Here is a 19830-nt window from a genome sequence, read left to right on the forward strand (position 1 = left end):
CAAATGGACCAGGACGACTGATCCGTGTAAAGGAAAGAATGAATGGGGCCATGTATCGTGAGATTTTGAGTGAAAACCTCCTTCTATCAGCAAGGGCATTGAAGATGAAACGTGGTTGGGTCTGTCAGCATGACAATGATCCCAAACACACTGCCCGGGCAATGAAGGAGTGGCTTCGTACGAAGCATTTCAAGGTCCTGGAGTGGCCTAGCCAGTCTCCAGATCTCAACCCCATAGAAAATCTTTGGAGGGAGTTGAAAGTCTGTGTTGCCCAGCAACAGCCCCAAAACATCACTGCTCTAGAGTAGATCTGCATGGAGGAATGGGCCAAAATACCAGCAACAGTCTGTGAAAACCTTGTGAAGACTTACAGAAAACGTTTGACCTCTGTCATTGCCAACAAAGGGTATATAACAAAGTATTGAGATCAGCCATAATTTGCAAATAAATTCATAAAAAATTCTACAATGTGATTTTTTTTTTCTCATTTTGTCTTTCATGGTTGAAGTGTACCCATGATGAAAATTATACAGGCCTCTGTCATCTTTTTAAGTTGGAGAACTTGCACAATTGGTGGCTGATTAAATACTTTTTTGCCCCACTGTATATATACACTGCTCAAAATAATAAAGGGAACACTAAAATAACACATCCTAGATCTGAATGAATGAAATATTCTTATTAAATACTTTTTTCTTTACATAGTTGAATATGTTGACAACAAAATCACACAAGAATTATCAATGGAAATCAAATTTATCAACCCATGGAGGTCTGGATTTGGAGTCACACTCAAAATTAAAGTGGAAAACCACACTTCAGGCTGATCCAACTTTGATGTAATGTCCTTAAAACAAGTCAAAATGAGGCTCAGTAGTGTGTGTGGCCTCCACGTGCCCGTATGACCTCCCTACAACGCCTGGGCATGCTCCTGATGGTCTCCCGAGGGATCTCCTCCCAGACCTGGACTAAAGCATCCGCCAACTCCTGGACAGTCTGTGGTGCAACGTGGTGTTGGTGGATGGAGCGAGACATGATGTCCCAGATGTGCTCAATTGGATTCAGGTCTGGGGAACGGGCGGGCCAGTCCATAGCATCAATGCCTTCCTCTTGCAGGAACTGCTGACACACTCCAGCCACATGAGGTCTAGCATTGTCTTGCATTAGGAGGAACCCAGGGCCAACCGCACCAGCATATGGTCTCACAAGGGGTCTGAGGATCTCATCTCAGTACCTAATGGCAGTCAGGCTACCTCTGGCGAGCACATGGAGGGCTGTGCGGCTCCCCAAAGAAATGCCACCCCACACCCTGACTGACCCACCGCCAACCTCCATGCTGGAGGATGTTGCAGGCAGCAGAACTTCTCCACGGCGTCTCCAGACTCTGTCACGTCTGTCACATGTGCTCAGTGTGAACCTGCTTTCATCTGTGAAGAGCACAGGGCGCCAGTGGCGAATTTGCCAATCTTGGTGTTCTCTGGCAAATGCCAAACGTCCTGCACGGTGTTGGGCTGTAAGCACAACCCCCACCTGTGGACGTCGGGCCCTCATACCACCCTCATGGAGTCTGTTTCTGACCGTTTGAGCAGACACATGCACATTTGTGGCCTGCTGGAGGTCATTTTGCAGGGCTCTGGCAGTGCTCCTCCTTGCACAAAGGCGGAGGTAGCGGTCCTGCTGCTGGGTTGTTGCCCTCCTACGGCCTTCTCCACGTCTCCTGATGTACTGGCCTGTCTCCTGGTAGTGCCTCCATGCTCTGGACACTACGCTGACAGACACAGCAAACCTTCTTGCCACGCCTCGCATTGATGTGCCATCCTGGATGAGCTGCACTACCTGAGCCACTTGTGTGGGTTGTAGACTCCTTCTCATGCTATCACTAGAGTGAAAGCATCGCCAGCATTCAAAAGTGACCAAAACATCAGCCAGGAAGCATAGGAACTGAGAAGTGGTCTGTGGTCACCACCTGCAGAACCACTCCTTTATTGGGGGTGTCTTGCTAATTGCCTATAATTTCCACCGGTTGTCTATTCCATTTGCACAACAGCATGTGAAATTTATTGTCAATCAGTGTTGCTTCCTAAGTGGACAGTTTGATTTCACAGAAGTGTGATTGACTTGGAGTTACATTGTGTTGTTTAAGTGTTCCCTTTATTCTTTTGAGCAGTGTATATACATTAAAGAAATATTACAGTCGTATTTTACATATAGAATTGCCATCTCTTTCAATGAGCAGACTGCGCAAACGTGTAAAACCCAAAATAAATACAAATAATAAAACAAAAAACAGTGTGGTCTATTCAGGAATCAAGTTACAGTGATTATTATAAAGAACAAGTGCTTGTTTGGATTTAACCCCAAAAAATATTTCATTGTTTTTATTTCCAAGATTTCATCATGGCAAAATATTTAATTCACAACATGTATTTCCACCCTTTTTTAAATTTACCCCCTGTTTTTTGTCTTAATAGACAAGGTAACGTTTTTATAATCATTCTTAGAAATTGGTTGAAATTTTTACAAATTAGATGCGCTGAAATGAAAGCTCCTCCCGAAAATGATAATAGTGATTATTATGTATAAATTTGCAAACAATGGAAAACATTTAGCTACACTCGCAATAACGGGCTCCCCGTTATTAAAAAAAAACGGCTAAATATGTGTATTTGACCAATACAATTTGATTTGATGTTTAGACAGGTGTAATCTAGTGTGATCCAAGTGTGTTGGTTTTTATTCTGAGGGTATCCTGCTATTCACACTTGTTGAGTAAGTAATTAAGGCAGTCTAGGCTGTTCAGGTGAGTGCTGGTTGCAGCCCTCTTCAAACCCTTTTTTGTTAATGTGTTCATATATGTAAATATACAGTACCCTGTGTATTTATGGAAATGAGGAACATATCTTTTTTTTTTACTCTAAATATATTTAAAAAATATACCTGATACAATAAGAAAATGTATATATGATATCATTCTAAGAATAAAATGTGAAATTTGACAATACATTTAATACACGGATTCAAAAGTTTGGAGTACTTTGTCGATTTTCCTACTGTTGCATTTATCAGAATAGTTTTTAACCAATTAGCTTTTTGGTCTTACTTTAAGGTTTGTGTTAGGCATACGGTTAGGAGTGGGGTTAAGGTTTGTGTTAGGTTTAAAATACAATTTTAAGATGAGAAATTGAAGATATAGGCAGGGTTTACTTTGTGGCTACGGTAACTTTTGATAACCCCTACAGTTGATAACCATTGAGACCCTGTCAAACGTGCTTCAGAACAGAAAGGACAGAACATAACATTGGGAAAGAGGGGAGGAGTGAACAAAGAATTACAGAGTGAGAGGAGAATAGAGGAGTGAGGGGCTGCAGGTGAAAGGGAGGGAGTTTGTGTCATGATTTAGGGATACAGGGATGATTGTGTGTAAGGGATATGAGGATGACATGGCCAGAATTCCAGCATTGGCTTTGAAGCTCTATGGGCATTGCTCCATTCCTGAGTCAGCACAGTGTTTATTTAATTGGAGTGTCCTTCTGTCATTACTGCAGGATCATCGTCCCTTCAGACAGATGTTACAGTAACTAATGAGAAGCTGGGCTCTCTTTATGAGGTTAAAGTTGACCCTACCCCCCTTCTCTCCTTATCCTTTACCCCTCCATCCTGCCTAACCAAACCCTCCTCAGAGCACAAAGGGTCAACTTTAATCTGCTGTGTGTGTGTGTCTGTGTGTGTGTGTGAGAGAGGACAGGTCTCAGCTGTACCACTGATTTTGAATAACCTTGACCTGCTCCTTGGCCTTTTTTAGGGAGAAAAAAATGTGTACACATAACTTTTGGCTCCCTCTCCGAATGGGCTCCTTTTCATTTCTTCAAACGTGTCCAAATGGCCAACTGCCAATGAAGCTGTTCTTTTCACTCAGCCCTATACTTTGGCAGGCAATAGTCCAACTCACCTCTCACCTCACCTGGAAGCTGTAATCATGCTTTTTGGCATGGACATTCGTAATCAAGTAAAAGTTTCCCTGGCTTTGTCGAGGAAAACACATTTTCCAATACATTTCTAATTCATCAATGGTTTCTGTATTGGGAGATTTGAAGAAATGTTGCAGGTAGGGGAATCTGAGATTGGTTTGTAAACCTCAGATTATCATTTTTGTGATTGAGGATAAATCTTTGTCTGGCAAAACCTGCAGGGATTCAAGTGATTCAGTCTAGGCCTAACATATATGTTTTGATACACAACATTCTAATTGAGTTAGCTGTTAAACAACCAGGATGTTGTGCTCTTTTCTTTTATTCTGCACTTTGTTGGTGGTTAGAGAGCCAACACCCCAATGCCAGACCCCATGGATATCCCCTGTGGTTTTAACGTCACACACACACACATATACAACCTCCTAAAAGGCCCTTTGTTGCAACACACTGTATGACACTGCCCAATCCCTGAGTGAATTTGCATGGGGGCTTGTATTCGCAGTAAACCATGAGCAATGAAACAATGCCCGGCATTGATGCAACCACAGTTAATACTCAAAATACGTAACAGAAAAAGCTTTTACATTTTTTAAAAAGTTGTCACATCAAGAGTGTTTTATGTACATGATGAAGATTGTCCTTGTCTAAAGTCTGTCCCTTGGGTCTCTATCTCTGCAGGTCTGGAGCTAGAAGTGGGACGGTATTTGGGAGGCATGAGTGGTACGGTCCGTCAGATCAGTGTGGTGTTGGACCCAAGCATCCCCTATTTCCTGCGGGTGGACTGGGCCGAAGACCTGGGTGCTGGTTTCACTCTCGCCCTCAGTGACGGCAGCTCGTCCTGGATCGGAGAAGGTAAGGGCTAGATGCGGCTTACACAAGCATGTATATAGATGCGTGCACACACACACACACACACACACACACACACATGGTAGAGGCCCGACTCCTTCACCATCCTCCAGACTGTGTTGTCACCAGGTGTGTTTGGGGTTCTCTTCATAAGGCCTCTTAAGTAGGCACCTGGCCCAACTATGTACCTCGACTCATAGCACTGTGACTGCAGGTCTGTTAGCCAGAGGGACAGCAGCGGGCTTGTTTCATCATCCATATTCACTCACATGGTGCAGCTTACAGGTGTATTACATTGATGAAGCCTTACAAGGCCTGTCTTTGTGTGTGTGTGTGTGTGTGTGTGTGTGTGTTGAGGGGTGTCCAAGTGAATGCCACACTGTGTCTTTCAACTAAGAAGTTACTTAGTGCACCATTTGTTTTGTGTCATTTAGGAATGGCAACAAAGCACTGCTATGTTTGCTTTCATGTACACATGGAACATAGCTACTCTCTTCTCTGGCTGTCCATCTGGGAGATGACAGGCAGTAACGGCATTGTGACAGATATGCACGTGCATGTTTGAGTGTGTGTGTGTTTGAACCTGTGTTAATTGGGACCCTGGCCCCTTGGAGAGCAGTTAATGATCTTCTCCTTGGCTTCCTTGCATGCTTTCCTTAAAGCTGGAATTCTTAATTGGTGAGACTGCCACGTCTGTTTTGGATGTTACAACAACAAAGAACTTACTGAAAATGAACCGTCCCCCATATCGTAGCACGTGCGATAGCACAGCAGTGTACTGATTTTTAGATTTTTTTTCACACTGCCGAATGCCCCTCTACATTGTTTTTATCAACAAAACCAAAACAATAGCAAAGGCACTGGGGCAAACAGTGGTGCTGTTTCCCATAATGCACATTTTCCTCTTTAAGCCTCCTTTATACATGCATTTAAAGTATGCATTGTCCTTCCAGTGAGACTTCGGTATAGTCACGTCAGCAATTTTATACAACTCCAGTCCTATTTACTGGCATCAATATCATTGACTGGCCAGTCCACACACCTACCAGTAGGTAGCTAAGTAGAATCTCTGATTGAAAAGTGAGGATCAATGCCAGAAGAAACCTTGGGGACTAAAGTTGTGTCTTCTTGTTTTAACCGCTGCTTTGTACTCTTACAGTACCAGAGGAGGAGATGACTGGGAAAGCCACAGAGTTGGGAGTGAAAAGGGAGAAATATGTGGAAGATCTTCATCAGGCACTGACCGGAGGAGGAGAAAGCGAAAGAGGAAGAGGAAGAGTGGCAGAAAAGGAGGAGTACCTGTTCCACCTCTCCTCTGACCACGGTTGTCTGTCGTATGACAAGAAGTCCCAGAGAGGCGTTTTGGTAAGTGTCAGCCATGGCTACTATAGCATGACACCCCACATGACTCCTTCCCTTTCAGATGGAGATACAGGCTACATCCCAATGTTTATGCTAACATACCAGGTAGAATAGTAGCCCAATCCACTGCTTGTTTTTACTCATACAGATGTAGGATATGAATTTGATCACACTGTTGCAGGAGAACTTTCCTGCAATACAGGACATTTAAAACATATAGTTCATTTCAAGTTTAAAAAGTATTCTGTAGTTTGTAAATTCCACTTTGAAATTTCAGACTTGATTTTACCTTACGAAAAATGTATCCACCCCTACAAAAATGTCAATTTTTTTATAATTCACATTTCTTGTTGCTGCAGATTTATTTTCCTGCTGTAGCAAACTGGTCCAAAGATTAAGATCCTACATCTGTACTACTCCTGGACCAATGGAGAGTTTCCATTGAACATTCTTTTTAGTCAAGGATTTGAAAGTCGGCTTAATCTGGGCCTGTGAACATGTCCCCAAATGTAAACTGTTACTAGGCCTAATGGCTCTCATTGCAAGATCCTCTAGTCTTCTGGTTTCCCATAGGTTTTTCTTATGTGCGGCTCAATTTGTTTGACCACACACTTCATTTCCCATGATGCCCCAAGGACGTAGGTCACTAGCCACACACAAAAAATACACAGGAAGTCACTAAGAGGGTTTACAAGGGGCTGTTTAAAGATAAGATGTATTGTTTCTCCACAATCCAGGATAAAGAAGGTTGTGTTCCCTTGAGGGCCACTTGAGGAGAAACCAAGATAACAATCTGGCAATTTATTACCCATCTTATCAGAACAGAATGGTTTAGTCCCTGTGCGTAAATCATGCATAGAAATCAATGGGGGATTTGTGAGAACATTCTTAGTCTTTGCACAGATCTCAAGGTAGGATTTGGTCCATATTGTCCTGTGAGTGGGTGTTTAAAGCCCTGGGGGCCAGGTCACTGGGCGTCCTGGGACCCCTGTCCTGGTAGAGAGAGGGAGGGCTGGAGGGTAAGAAGCTCTGTTAGCAGGGGCCATAAATAACCTGTTTATGAACTAGGGCCGGCTCCATCTAAGACGATGTGAGACAAAAGGTCAGATACAGAGGACTAATACAAACTGTGTGTGTGTGTGTGTGTGTGTGGTGTGTGTGTGTGGTAGGCCTTTGTTGAGGATTCCTGGGGTCTGTTTGCATTAAACTTTAACAACTTAGCTGGGTTATCACCTGCTTCTTTTCTTAGCTCTTTTTCTCTCTCTCTTTCTTTTTCAACACACACAGAAGTTGAAAGTGTAACAAGTCTTCTTAGCAAGATAATTGTAGGGTACAAAAGTGACTAAGATGAGGCAAGTTTCCTTCGGGAGCACAAGAAAGGAGAAGAAAGAGTACAAAACAGATGTTGAACTTAACCTGACATTAATATCTGATGCACATGACCCCTAGAAGTTGTAATGATACACTATATATAATATAAGGTTTTGCTGTTAAACTGCTCTTAAGCAGGTGTTTTAGATGAGTTACTCCTAACAGTGCATTTTATAGCCTCAACATTGCTGGTGGAAAAGATCAAGCTTTTGAATCGACTTGAAGATTGTGTATTTGCAAACATTGCTAATGTATTAGCATTAGCAATATTTTTAATACTGTTATTATGGTAGTTCATGACACAGTATGCTCTTTATAATGATATTGCTTGAGTTAAGTCACTGTTGGAAATATTAACTAACGTTCTTTCCGAGAGGGAGAGGGAGAGGGTGTCTCTTGCCAGGTGGTTAACAGTCTACACCTGTTGCTTCAGAGTCTGAGGTAGCATTGTGGCACCAGGTGATATTCCTCATTTTGGCTTGAATGTCCTCAGCAGCTTGCCCAATCATTATGTCAACACAGCGTCCCTTCACACTAGTGATTGTATGATATAACTATGTAAAGTCGGAGTGTTTGCAAAAGAAACGACCTGGGTGCTATTGCTATCACATTCACTATGCTCGTAAACTCTGATCTCGGATCAGGAACACTGATCACACAATCTATTAATCTATAGGCGCACACACCCAGTCTCTGCTGAATAGGGGACTATCTCTGTAAAATGTGTAACATTTTATATTGCCTGTAAATGTTAAGTTAACAACAGTACTCAGTAGTGTGGTCTAGTTGACAATGAGAACAGTGACAGATAGCTGTAAAGAGTGGTGTGTGGAGTGATGAATCACGCTTCACCATCTGGCAGTCCGACGGACGAATCTGAGGTTGGCGTATGCCAAGAGAACACTAGCTGCCCGAATGCATAGTGCCAACTGTAAGGTTTGGCGGAGGATGAGTAATGGCCTGGGGCTGTTTTTCATGGTTCAGGCTAGGCCCTTTAGTTCAAGTGAAGGGAAATCTTAATGCTACACCTTTGGGATGAATTGGAACGCCGATTTCGAGCCAGGCCTAATCACCCAACATCATTGCCCAACCGCACTAATACTCTTGTGGCTAAATGGAAGTAAGTCCCCACAACAATGTTCCAACATCTAGTGGAAAGCCTTCCCAGAAGAGTGGAGGATGTTATAGCAGCAAAGGGTGGACCAACTCCATATTAATGCCCATGATTTTGATGAGCAGGTGTCTACATACTTTTGGTCATATAGTTTATACTGACAAACTACATGCTTCGTTGAATTTTAGATGTCAGTGGATTGGGGTAGAAGGGATGATGAAGGAAGAGGGTCTTCTTGTAACACTCTGTCAGCTGGAACTTCTGTGGCAATGACACTAACTTTGTGGGTTTTTACATAGCTCCCATGGCCTCATTTCAACAGACACCAACTCATGGTTTTGTACAGTAGCATACTGTATAGCCTAGTTAAATATGACTATACCTTGTCTGGGATTTTTTATTTATTTTACCTTTATTTAACTAGGCAAGTCAGTTAATTAAGAACAAATTCTTATTTTCAATGAAGGCCTAGGAACAGTGGGTGCCTGTTCAGGGGCAGAACGACAGATTTGTACCTTGTCAGCTCGGGGATTCGAACTTGCAACCTTTCGCTTACTAGTACAATGCTCTAACCACTTGGCTACCCTGCCACCCCAGGAATTGTCTATACCTTGTCTGGGATTAACTTCCTGCTTAAAAACACCTACAGGACAGTTCCAGTTCTGGGGTAGTTTCCTGAAGGTGCTTTTTCTGAAGCACATTGATTAGTGATTTAGGTATTTTGTTTAGTTTCCAACTCTCCTTCTTAAGCATGGTCACCCGTTGCTTGCATTGATTTCAAGCATACTGTGAATGCGTTCATATGCATATTGATTTGTTGGGCTTCAGTAAAGAAGTCCTGTGTACTATGGTATGTTGGACTATACTCTTGTAGAGCCTCCCTACGTTATGAATCAGTCTTTACCCTTCTATACAATGCACTAGCCACTGTATGCTTTTTCCCCATTCGCACAAACTGCCATGCCTGGGGGAAAATAGCACCCCCATGTTCAGTATATGGCACACACTCCACACTACGTTCCCTCATGACAGGCCTGCCTGAGTTGTCACCATTCCACACAGACCACAGGCTGATGTGTGGCTGATGTTGTTGGCTAGCCTAGCTGAGGGGGGAACACCCTGACTGTCACTGCTCCTCTTATTCCCAGAGGACAGGGCAGGTCCAGGAGCATCCAGTCCCAGGGAATTCCCAGAGGCTTCCTATGGAGGCTCTCCAATATTTTGAGGTTTTGCGTGTTGAATCACTTCTCTCATACCCTCTCATACCCATTGAAAAATGGCACCGGAAGAAATGGCATCAGTTTTACGGGCACCCAACCAATTGTGCTATTATGTGGGGGGGTTTTCACGTTATTTGTTACTTATTTCGTATATAATGTTTTTGCCACTATCTTACGGCAAAAAAAGAGCTTCTGGATATCAGGACAGCGATCACTCACCTTGGATAAGAAGAAGATTTTTTCTTCAACAAGCAGGACGCACAGGACATTCTCCTAACACGCGACAAGGCCAACATCCCAGTTATCTGCAAGAGGAAGAGATGCAGGTACAGAGGACACAGAGTGGGATGCCTCGTGAGGATCTTCAGAAAGCGAGTGGGAAAGCTGCCGTTACCGTCAATATTACTCGCCAACGTGCAATCATTGGACTATAAATTAGACAAGGTACAATCACGAATATCCAACCAACGGGTCATCAAAAACTGTAATATCCTATGTTTCACGGAATCGTGGCTGAATGATGACATGGATATTCAGCTTGCGGGATATACACAGCACCATCAAGACGAGGGAGGGCAGTCTGTGCATATTTGTAAACAACAGCTGCTGCACGAAATCTAAGGAAGTCTCTAGATTTTTCTCTCCTGAAGTAGAGTATATTGTGATAAATTGCAGGCCACACTACTTGCCTAGTGAGTTTTCAGTTATACTTTTCGTGGCTATGTATTTACCACCACATACAGATGCTGGCACTAAGACTGCACTCAGTCAGCTGTATAAGGAAATAAGCAAACAGGAAACCATTCACCCAGAGGTGGCGCTCCTAGTGGCCAGAGACTTTTATGCAGGGAAACTTAAATCAGTTCTCCCAAATGTTAAATGTGCAACAAGAGTGGAAAAAAATTCTAGATCACATGTACTCCACACAGAGACGCGAACAAAGCTCTCCTTCGCCCTCTATTTGGTAAATCCGACCACAACTCTATCCTCCTGATTCCTGCTTACAAGCAACAATTAATGCAGGAATCACCAGTGACTCGGCCTATAAAAAAGTGGTCAGATGAAGCAGATGCTAAACTACAGGACTGTTTTGCTATCACAGGCTGGAACATGTTCCGGGATTCTTCCGATGGCATTGAGGAGTTCACCACATCAGTCACTGGCTTTATCAATAAGTGCATCGAGGACGTCATCCCCATAGTGACTGTACGTACACATCCCAACCAGAAACCATGGATTACAGGCAACATTCGCACTGAGCTAAAGGGTAGAGCTGCAGCTTTCAAGGTGCACGATTCTAACCCCGAAGGTTATAAGAAATCCTGCTATGACCTGCGACAAACCATCAAACAGGCAAAGTGTGAATAAAGGGCTAAGATTGAACTATACTACACCGGCTCCAACGCTCGTCTTATGTGGCAGGGCTTGCAAACTATTACAGACTACAAAGGGAAGCACAGCCGCGAGCTGCCCAGTGACACGGCGGATTACCAGGACGTGTGCTCCGGGCTTGTGCTGACCAACTGGCAGGTGTCTTCACTGACATTTTCAACATGTCCCTGATTGAGTCTGTAATACAAACATGTTTCAAGCAGATCACCATAGTCCCTTTGCCCAAGAACACAAAGGCAACCTGCCTAAATGTCTACAGACCCGTAGCACTCACATCCGTAGCCATGAAGTGCTTTGAAAGGCTGGTAATGGCTCACATTAACACCATTATCCCAGAACCCTAGACCCATTCCAATTTGCATACCGCCCAAACAGATTCACAGATGATGCAATCTCTATTGCACTCCACACTGCCCTTTCACACCTGGACTAAAGGAACACCTATGTGAGAATGCTATTCATTGATTACAGCTCAGCGTTCAACACCATAGTACCCTCAAAGCTCATCACTAAGCTGAGGATCTTGGAACTAAACATCTCCCTCTGCAACTGGATCCTGGAATTCCTGATGGGCCGCCCCCAGCTGGTGAGGGTAGGTAGGAACACGCTGATCCTCAACACTGGAGCACCCCAGAGGTGCGTGCTCAGTCCCCTCCTGTACTTCCTGTTCACCCATGACTGCATGGCCAGGAACGACTCCAACACCATCATTAAATTTGCAGACGACACAACAGTGGTAGGCGACGAGACAGCCTATAGGGAGGAGGTCAGAGACATGGCCGGGTGGTGCCAGAATAACAACCTATCCCTCAATGTAACCAAGACTATGGAGATGATTGTGGACAACAGGAAAAGGAGGACCGAACACGCTCCCATTCTCTTCGACAGTGCTGTAGTGGAGCAGATTGAAAGCTTCAAGTTCCTTGGTGTCCACATCACCAACAAACTAGAATGGTCCAAACACACCAAGACAGTCGTGAAGAGGGCATGACAAAGCCTATTCCCCTCAGGAAACTAAAAAGATTTGGCATGGGTCCTGAGATCCTCAAAAGGTTCTACAGCTGCAATATCGAGAGCATCCTGATTGGTTGCATCACTGCATGGTACGGCAATTGCTTGGCCTCCGACCGCAAGGCACTTAAGAGGGTTGTGCGTACGGCCCAGTTCATCACTGGGGCTTAGCTGCCTGCCATCCAGGACCTCTACACCAGGCGGTGTCAGAGTAAGGCCCTGAAAATTGTCAAAGACCCCAGCCAACCCAGTCATAGACTGTTCTCTCTACTACCGCATGGCAAGTGGTACCGGAATGCCAAGTCTAGGACAAAAAGGCTTTTCAACAGTTTTTACCCCCAAGCCATAAGACCCCTGAACAGGTAACCAAATGGCTACCCTGACTATCTGCATTGTGTGCCCAACCTCTATTTTTCGCTGCTGATACTCTCTGTTTATCATATATGTATAGTCACTTTAACTATACAATCATGTACATACTAACTCAATTGGCCCGACCAACCAGTGCTCCCGCACATTGCCTAACCGGGCTATCTGCATTGTGTCCCGCCACCCGCCAACCCCTCTTTTACGCTACTGCTACTCTCTGTTCATCATATATGCATAGTCACTTTAACCATATCTACATGTAAATACTTCCTCAATCAGCCTGACTAACCGGTGTCTGTATGTAGCCTCGCTACTCTTATAGCCTTGCTACTGTATATAGCCTCGCTACTGTATATAGCCCCGCGCTGTTATTTGTTTGTCTTTAGACATTTTTTTTAATGTCTTTACTTACCTATTGTTCACCTAATACCTTTGTTGCACTATTGGTTAGAGCCTGTAAGTAAGCAATTCATTGTAAGGTCTACACCTGTTGTATTCGGCGCACGTGACAAATACATTTTGATTTGACCCATGACTTGTGGCAAGGGCATTCTTGCAGCCGCTCACTTGCATGCATTGCCCAGAGCCATATATTTAGATGAATACCTACAGTACACTGCACTTGACACATGTTCAGGTTCTCTTGTTTGGATCTTCAGTTGATTCATTGATGCTCCTCTGTGAAAGTATTACTTGAATGAATTGAGATGTGCTAGTTCGGTGTTGGGGTGAAGTTGGATACTATCAGGATATTGTCAGCAACATCATCTGTCAGGGGTTCTAGAGAACTAACAGGCTGGGGGATAACTGCTTTACCGTGTCAGACAAATCCCTTTTTTTTAATATATATATATATATATATACAGTACCAGTCAAAAGTTTGGACACACCTACTCATTCAAGGGTTTTTCTTTATTTTGACCATTTTCTACACTGTAGAATAATAGTGAAGATATCAAAACTATGAAATAACACATGTGGAATCATGTAGTAATCAAGAAAGTGTTAAACAAATCAAAATATATTTTATATTTGTATATTTGAGATTCTTCAAAGTAGCCACCCTTTGCCTTGATGACAGCTTTGCACGCTCTTGGCGTTCTCTCAACCTTTGGTCTGAGAGAGAGGACAAACATAATGTTTTTGTGGATTATGATGCTTCCTATTGGATTTATATGGACTAGGAAAGTTCCCTGTCCTTTTCTTTGCGCTACATTAACTCACATTAACGATTGTACTTATCCATATTATGACTAGACTATACATGGCCTTTCTCACTGTGTTGCCATTATCCATGCTATTGTACTACTGTAGGGTGTCTAAAGGTCCATATCATGTCCAACCCATTCTATACCAATGATACCACTGTCTCATCTAGCTGTCTCTACTGGGCGTGGAGCTGCTCCAACACCTGCTTCTGTGGCAGAAAAGAGGAAGAACAGCGAAGAAAACAGTGTGATTGAAATGAAAATGAATTCTCCCCACCCAGCCCAAAACCAAACACGTCTGTGAATACCACAGATACGTCATTGTTGGCAAACAGTCATATAGTGGTGCCCTTGTCTAGGGTGCTGTGGCTTTTGTTAGGCAGAATGCATTGATAGATACGCAGGGCGACTTGACTTTTGAGCTTGCCAACCGAAACAGACAGGCTCTGATACAGGTAACACTGCAAGGAAAATATCTAGATGTCTGTTTTACTTAAAGAACTGCAGATAATGTCTTACTAAGAACATGTTCAGTGTTGGGCAGAACAAGTAGTGGTGAAATCCAGAATCATTTCAGTCCTAATCCAGACCCCTCTCGGATACAATAGTATCCTCTCCAAGAAATAATGTTGTCCCGTTTTGTGTTTCCATTTTCACAGTTTTGTGTAGTGGTGCAATGACGCTAATTTGTGTTTGGATAAATCGCTAAACCAACAAAAGCAGACAGGGACCAGAGTGACTGAAAAGTAGGACAATTAATACAACTCAAATTGTGTATTTGGTTGCAAATTACAAAGAAATTGAGACGGCCAGTTCTGTATGACAATTGGAAGAAAGCTAAAAATTAAGATTCTCCAGACCACAATGGAGGATACAATTTAGGACTAATCCATGTGGTCTGTCTGGGTGTCCATCATTCATCTTTTTGTCTGTTTGCACAAGTTGCACTTACAGATATTTGTTAAAGAACTGCAGTCATTTTGACATGCAGATTTCTCCCACAATCTTGCTGGAGTCTTTCTGGTACAATCAGAAATGTGACCCAATAGTGTCATCATGTTCCATGGCACACACTAAACTGTTTAGAAAGCCTCAAATTATCAGTCTTTATCAGGGCATTGCCGCCTCTCACTTCCGTCTCATTATCTTCCCCACAGCCTCTGCAAGGTGGATCTGCTGCTGACAGGGCAAGCTTTCCGCTAGTTGCCCACGCTTCCCATAATAAAGACCCCCTCCCACCCCAAAACACACACACAGTGCTATACGATCACACACACGCACGTATGCACACACACACACACACGTCATTGTTTTCCAGAGATACATGCCATTTTGAGCTAGGAAAGGGGTATATGGCTATGATTAATGGTTGCGTGGGCTCCAACAGTAGTCCTGTCTGTTGTAATAATGTGTACTGTCTATTAAGTCCTGTCTGTTGTAATAATATATACTGTCTATTAAGTCCTGTCTGTTGTAATAATATATACTGTCTATTAAGTCCTGTCTGTTGTAATAATATATACTGTCTATTAAGTCCTGTCTGTTGTAATAATATATACTGTCTATTAAGTCCTGTCTGTTGTAATAATATATACTGTCTATTCAGTCCTGTCTGTTGTAATAATGTGTACTCTCTACTAAATCATGTCTGTTGTAGTAATATATACTCTCTACTAAATCCTGTCTGTTGTAACGTGTACTGTATATTAAGCAATTAATGGGGTTTCACCTTGCGGACTCTGCAACAGGGTCATTTTCCTTAAAGTTTCTTATATCACAGTATGGATGAAATTGCTTAACTTTTTGGAAAACCAAAGGATGTCTAGATTATCAAGTAGACTTTGCCTTTATGAATGAGTTCATTGTGTCCCTGCTCCCAGTGTAACCAGGGTGACTTCAGGACATTCACTTGGGAGTTGGATGCTCCCAGTGTAACCAGGGTGACTTCAGGACATTCACTTGGGAGTTGGATGCTCCCAGTGTAACCAGGGTGACTTCAGGACATTCACTTGGGAGTTGGATGCTCCCAGTGTAACCAGGGTGACTTCAGGACATTCAGTTGGATGCTCCCATAAGGAATGCCTTGTTCCCCTCTATGCCCACTATGTGTTTCCATTTTCACTGGGGTCATGTCCCGATCCCTTTGTTCTCCAGTCCTACATTCCACCTCCCCTCCCTGCTGCTGACCTTCTGTTCTGGGCACTGACTGTCTGGACTAGGTCTATATATATATATATATATATATATATATATATATATATATATATATATACATACATACATACATACATACATACATACATACATACATACACACACACACACACACACACACACACACACACACACACACACACACACACACACACACACACACACACACAAGGGAATCCCCTCAGACACTTACACTGATTAGCACTAGTTTATGCCTCTGATTGAAGCAGAGTGGTGTGGGTGTGTACTGTGGGCAGCCATACCCAAAGATTTAGATACCATATAGAAAAAGTAGGTATCCCAACTCCAGTCTTCCCCCCTCTACTTCAACAGGCTCCCTGCTCTTTTCCTTGGGCTATTACCCTCCCCTCACCCCCCCGTCTGTTCCTCTCATACTGTGATTCCTTACTCTGAGGGGGGCTGATGTGAGGGGGGCTGACAGGAGAAGCTGGTAAAGAAAAGCCTGGGCCCAGTTTTTCAAAAGTTATCTACCTGTATTTCGCCTATCGGATAGGTTGCATATAAATACAACGAATAGAACAACCAAATATTTTTTCACTTGTTTGGGACTCCTGTTCTATTCATTCTATTTCTATGCATTTCATTCTCTCCAATAAAACTGAGCCCTGGCGTATTGTCCTAAGCTGTACTCCGCACGCTACCGCTGGGATTTATCTGTGTCGGATGTATAAGACAGGGAATAATGGAAGTGTGACTGTGTGATGGGCATATGGGCACTGTTTGGCTGATGGGGGTACATATACAGTATGTTGGCTGTTATGCCTGTATTGAGAGAGCACATGGAACGTGTTTTCTTTAAGGATATACTTCTTAAGGATGTGTGTGTATGGCAGTTGTGTGTTAAACTACAAAGTGGGGAGGTATATGCTGAGTGTCGAAGATGTGTTTGTAAATCTGGACATAGCGGGTTGGGGTAATAAGGCTGGGGTTATAACTGTGTGTGTCTACAAATTGGGGAATGTATGGTATGTATAAGTAATTTTGTACGTGAATGGATTATGCATATCAAGGCCATGTATCTAATTTAATAGGATATTTTTACAAACATATACAAATGTGTGTGGTATCCATTAGCTTAGTTCTTTTTTGTTTTTTTGTATTCTGAAATGTAACCTTTATTTAACTAGGCAAGTCAGTTAAGAACAAATTCTTATATACAATGACGGCCTACCAGGGAACAGTGGGTTAACTGCCTTGTTCAGGGAAAGAACAACAGACTTTTACCTTGTCAGCTCGGGGATTCGATCCAACAACCTTTCGGTTACTGGCCCAACGCTCTAGCCACTAGGTTGCCTTCCGTCAAATCCATGTCTTCTGTTCTCCTTTCCCTATTGATTACACAGTGTAAGTGTAACTTTCAACGTGAATCTCATACATTTCTCAAGGATGTCATGTTCTTGGACTGTTCAATATTCGTAGAAAATATACCTGGTCTATAGTGTTTCCTTGCAACAATTCCTCACAGAGATGCATCTCAATTGTCTGAAGGACCTTCCTCCCCTTGACCTCCCCTCCTTTGACCTACCTTCCCTTGTATCCTTGCTTCCTTTTCGTTATATTCACTTACAGAAATAACCAGACAGGTGAATGCAAATCTCCCTATTGAATAGCAAGTATATATGTGCTATGAAGTGTGTTCACAGCACTAGCAATATGCAAATGCACAATTCACAAGTTAACAAATTCCACATGAAAACAGAAAGATGTGTTTGCTCAGTCTGAAAGGAGGCCTTTTTTTCAATACCCCAGCTCTCTGTGAAAGGGTAGCCTATATCAGTCACACAGGATGGCAGTTCTGGTCCTGCCCAGTTATCTGCCCACACCCTGGCAAGGCCTGGCACACGGCATAGACTTTGACCTTTAGCTTTATCACTGGGTCTCAGGAAAAGAAAAGTAAAGGAATGAGAGAAGCAAGACTTCATCCTGTCTGTCTTTCCATGGAGACTTAATCCTGTCCGTCTTTCTACGGAGACTTCATCCTGTCGGTCTTTCCATGGAGACTTCATCCTGTCTGTCTTTCCATGGAGACTTAATCCTGTCGGTCTTTCCATGGAGACTTCATCCTGTCGGTCTTTCCATGGAGACTTCATCCTGTCGGTCTTTCCATGGAGACTTCATCCTGTCGGTCTTTCCATGGAGACTTCATCCTGTCGGTCTTTCCATGGAGACTTCATCCTGTCCGTCTTTCCATGGAGACTTCATCCTGTCGGTCTTTCCATGGAGACTTCATCCTGTCGGTCTTTCCATGGAGACTTCATCCTGTCGGTCTTTCCATGGAGACTTCATCCTGTCGGTCTTTCCATGGAGACTTCATCCTGTCCGTCTTTCTACGGAGACTTCATCCTGTCGGTCTTTCCATGGAGACTTCATCCTGTCGGTCTTTCCATGGAGACTTCATCCTGTCCGTCTTTCCATGGAGACTTCATCCTGTCGGTCTTTCCATGGAGACTTCATCCTGTCGGTCTTTCCATGGAGACTTCATCCTGTCGGTCTTTCCATGGAGACTTCATCCTGTCGGTCTTTCCATGGAGACTTCATCCTGTCGGTCTTTCCATGGAGACTTCATCCTGTCCGTCTTTCTACGGAGACTTCATCCTGTCGGTCTTTCCATGGAGACTTCATCCTGTCGGTCTTTCCATGGAGACTTCATCCTGTCGGTCTTTCCATGGAGACTTCATCCTGTCCGTCTTTCCATGGAGACTTCATCCTGTCGGTCTTTCCATGGAGACTTCATCCTGTCCGTCTTTCCACGGAGACTTCATCCTGTCCGTCTTTCCATGGAGACTTCATCCTGTCGGTCTTTCCATGGAGACTTCATCCTGTCGGTCTTTCCACAGAGACTTCATCCTGTCGGTCTTTCCATGGAGACTTCATCCTGTCGGTCTTTCCATGGAGACTTCATCCTGTCCGTCTTTCCACGGAGACTTCATCCTGTCGGTCTTTCCACAGAGACTTCATCCTGTCCGTCTTTCTACGGAGACTTCATCCTGTCCGTCTTTCCATGGAGACTTCATCGTGTCACACACACATCCACACACACACACACACACACACACACACACACTGAGTACGTTTACATGCACAGTAATAATTTGATATTAAACTGATTATGCCATTAGGCAGATTATGCAATAGTCATGTAAACACCTTACTCTGCTTATCTTAATCGGCATAAGGTCAAATCAAAGTAAACTTACGCCGATTAAAACACCTGGTTTTCAGGGCAGTCTTTCTAATTATTATGACATATAAACACCTTAATCGGTGTTCCAGCAGTGTATTTGATCTGCTCATGTGTTGGCGCCAGCCGGGCGAGCCTCCCTCTAGCGTGAGTGAAGAACAAGTTCAGAACAACTGAATGTATGCATCTTAGAAGTAGCTTTCACATACAAGCTTTATATGTCCCAAAAATAACATGGTTGCTGTGGTAGAATGTTTAGTTTGCTTGGTGATTTTCAGCATTGATCAGAGTGCCATCAGGTAGCCTGATTTCAGATGTGTCCATGTAAACAGGATTATTAAGGAAATCGTTCTTCTTCCAAAGCATGTAAACGTTTTAATTTGAACTATTATATTCATCTGACTATCCACAATAATCACATTATTGTGATACATACTCATTGTTTGCATTAGTCCTGTGATCTTTTGTCTCACATCGTCTTAGATGGAGCCGGCCCTAGTTCATAAACAGGTTATTTATGGCCCCTGCTAACAGAGCTTCTTACCCT

At 43.3% G+C, this 19830-nt stretch overlaps 1 protein-coding gene across 3 annotated transcripts in view; it reads left to right on the forward strand.

Moving 5' to 3' along the window:
* LOC112247171 (DNA repair protein XRCC4) overlaps positions 1 to 19830 on the forward strand; it is a 63720-nt gene that overhangs the window by 5358 nt on the left and 38532 nt on the right. For all 3 annotated transcript variants that reach the window (XM_024415895.2, XM_024415888.2, XM_024415903.2), the window contains exons 2-3: positions 4650 to 4823; positions 5980 to 6185. In XM_024415895.2, the coding sequence (XP_024271663.1) occupies positions 4685 to 4823; positions 5980 to 6185 (345 nt within the window). In that variant the 5' untranslated portion in view covers positions 4650 to 4684. The remainder of the gene's footprint in view (positions 1 to 4649; positions 4824 to 5979; positions 6186 to 19830) is intronic.

The sequence above is a fragment of the Oncorhynchus tshawytscha genome, linkage group LG04, assembly GCF_018296145.1.
Source record: "Oncorhynchus tshawytscha isolate Ot180627B linkage group LG04, Otsh_v2.0, whole genome shotgun sequence".
NCBI classification, from domain to species: domain Eukaryota; kingdom Metazoa; phylum Chordata; class Actinopteri; order Salmoniformes; family Salmonidae; genus Oncorhynchus; species Oncorhynchus tshawytscha.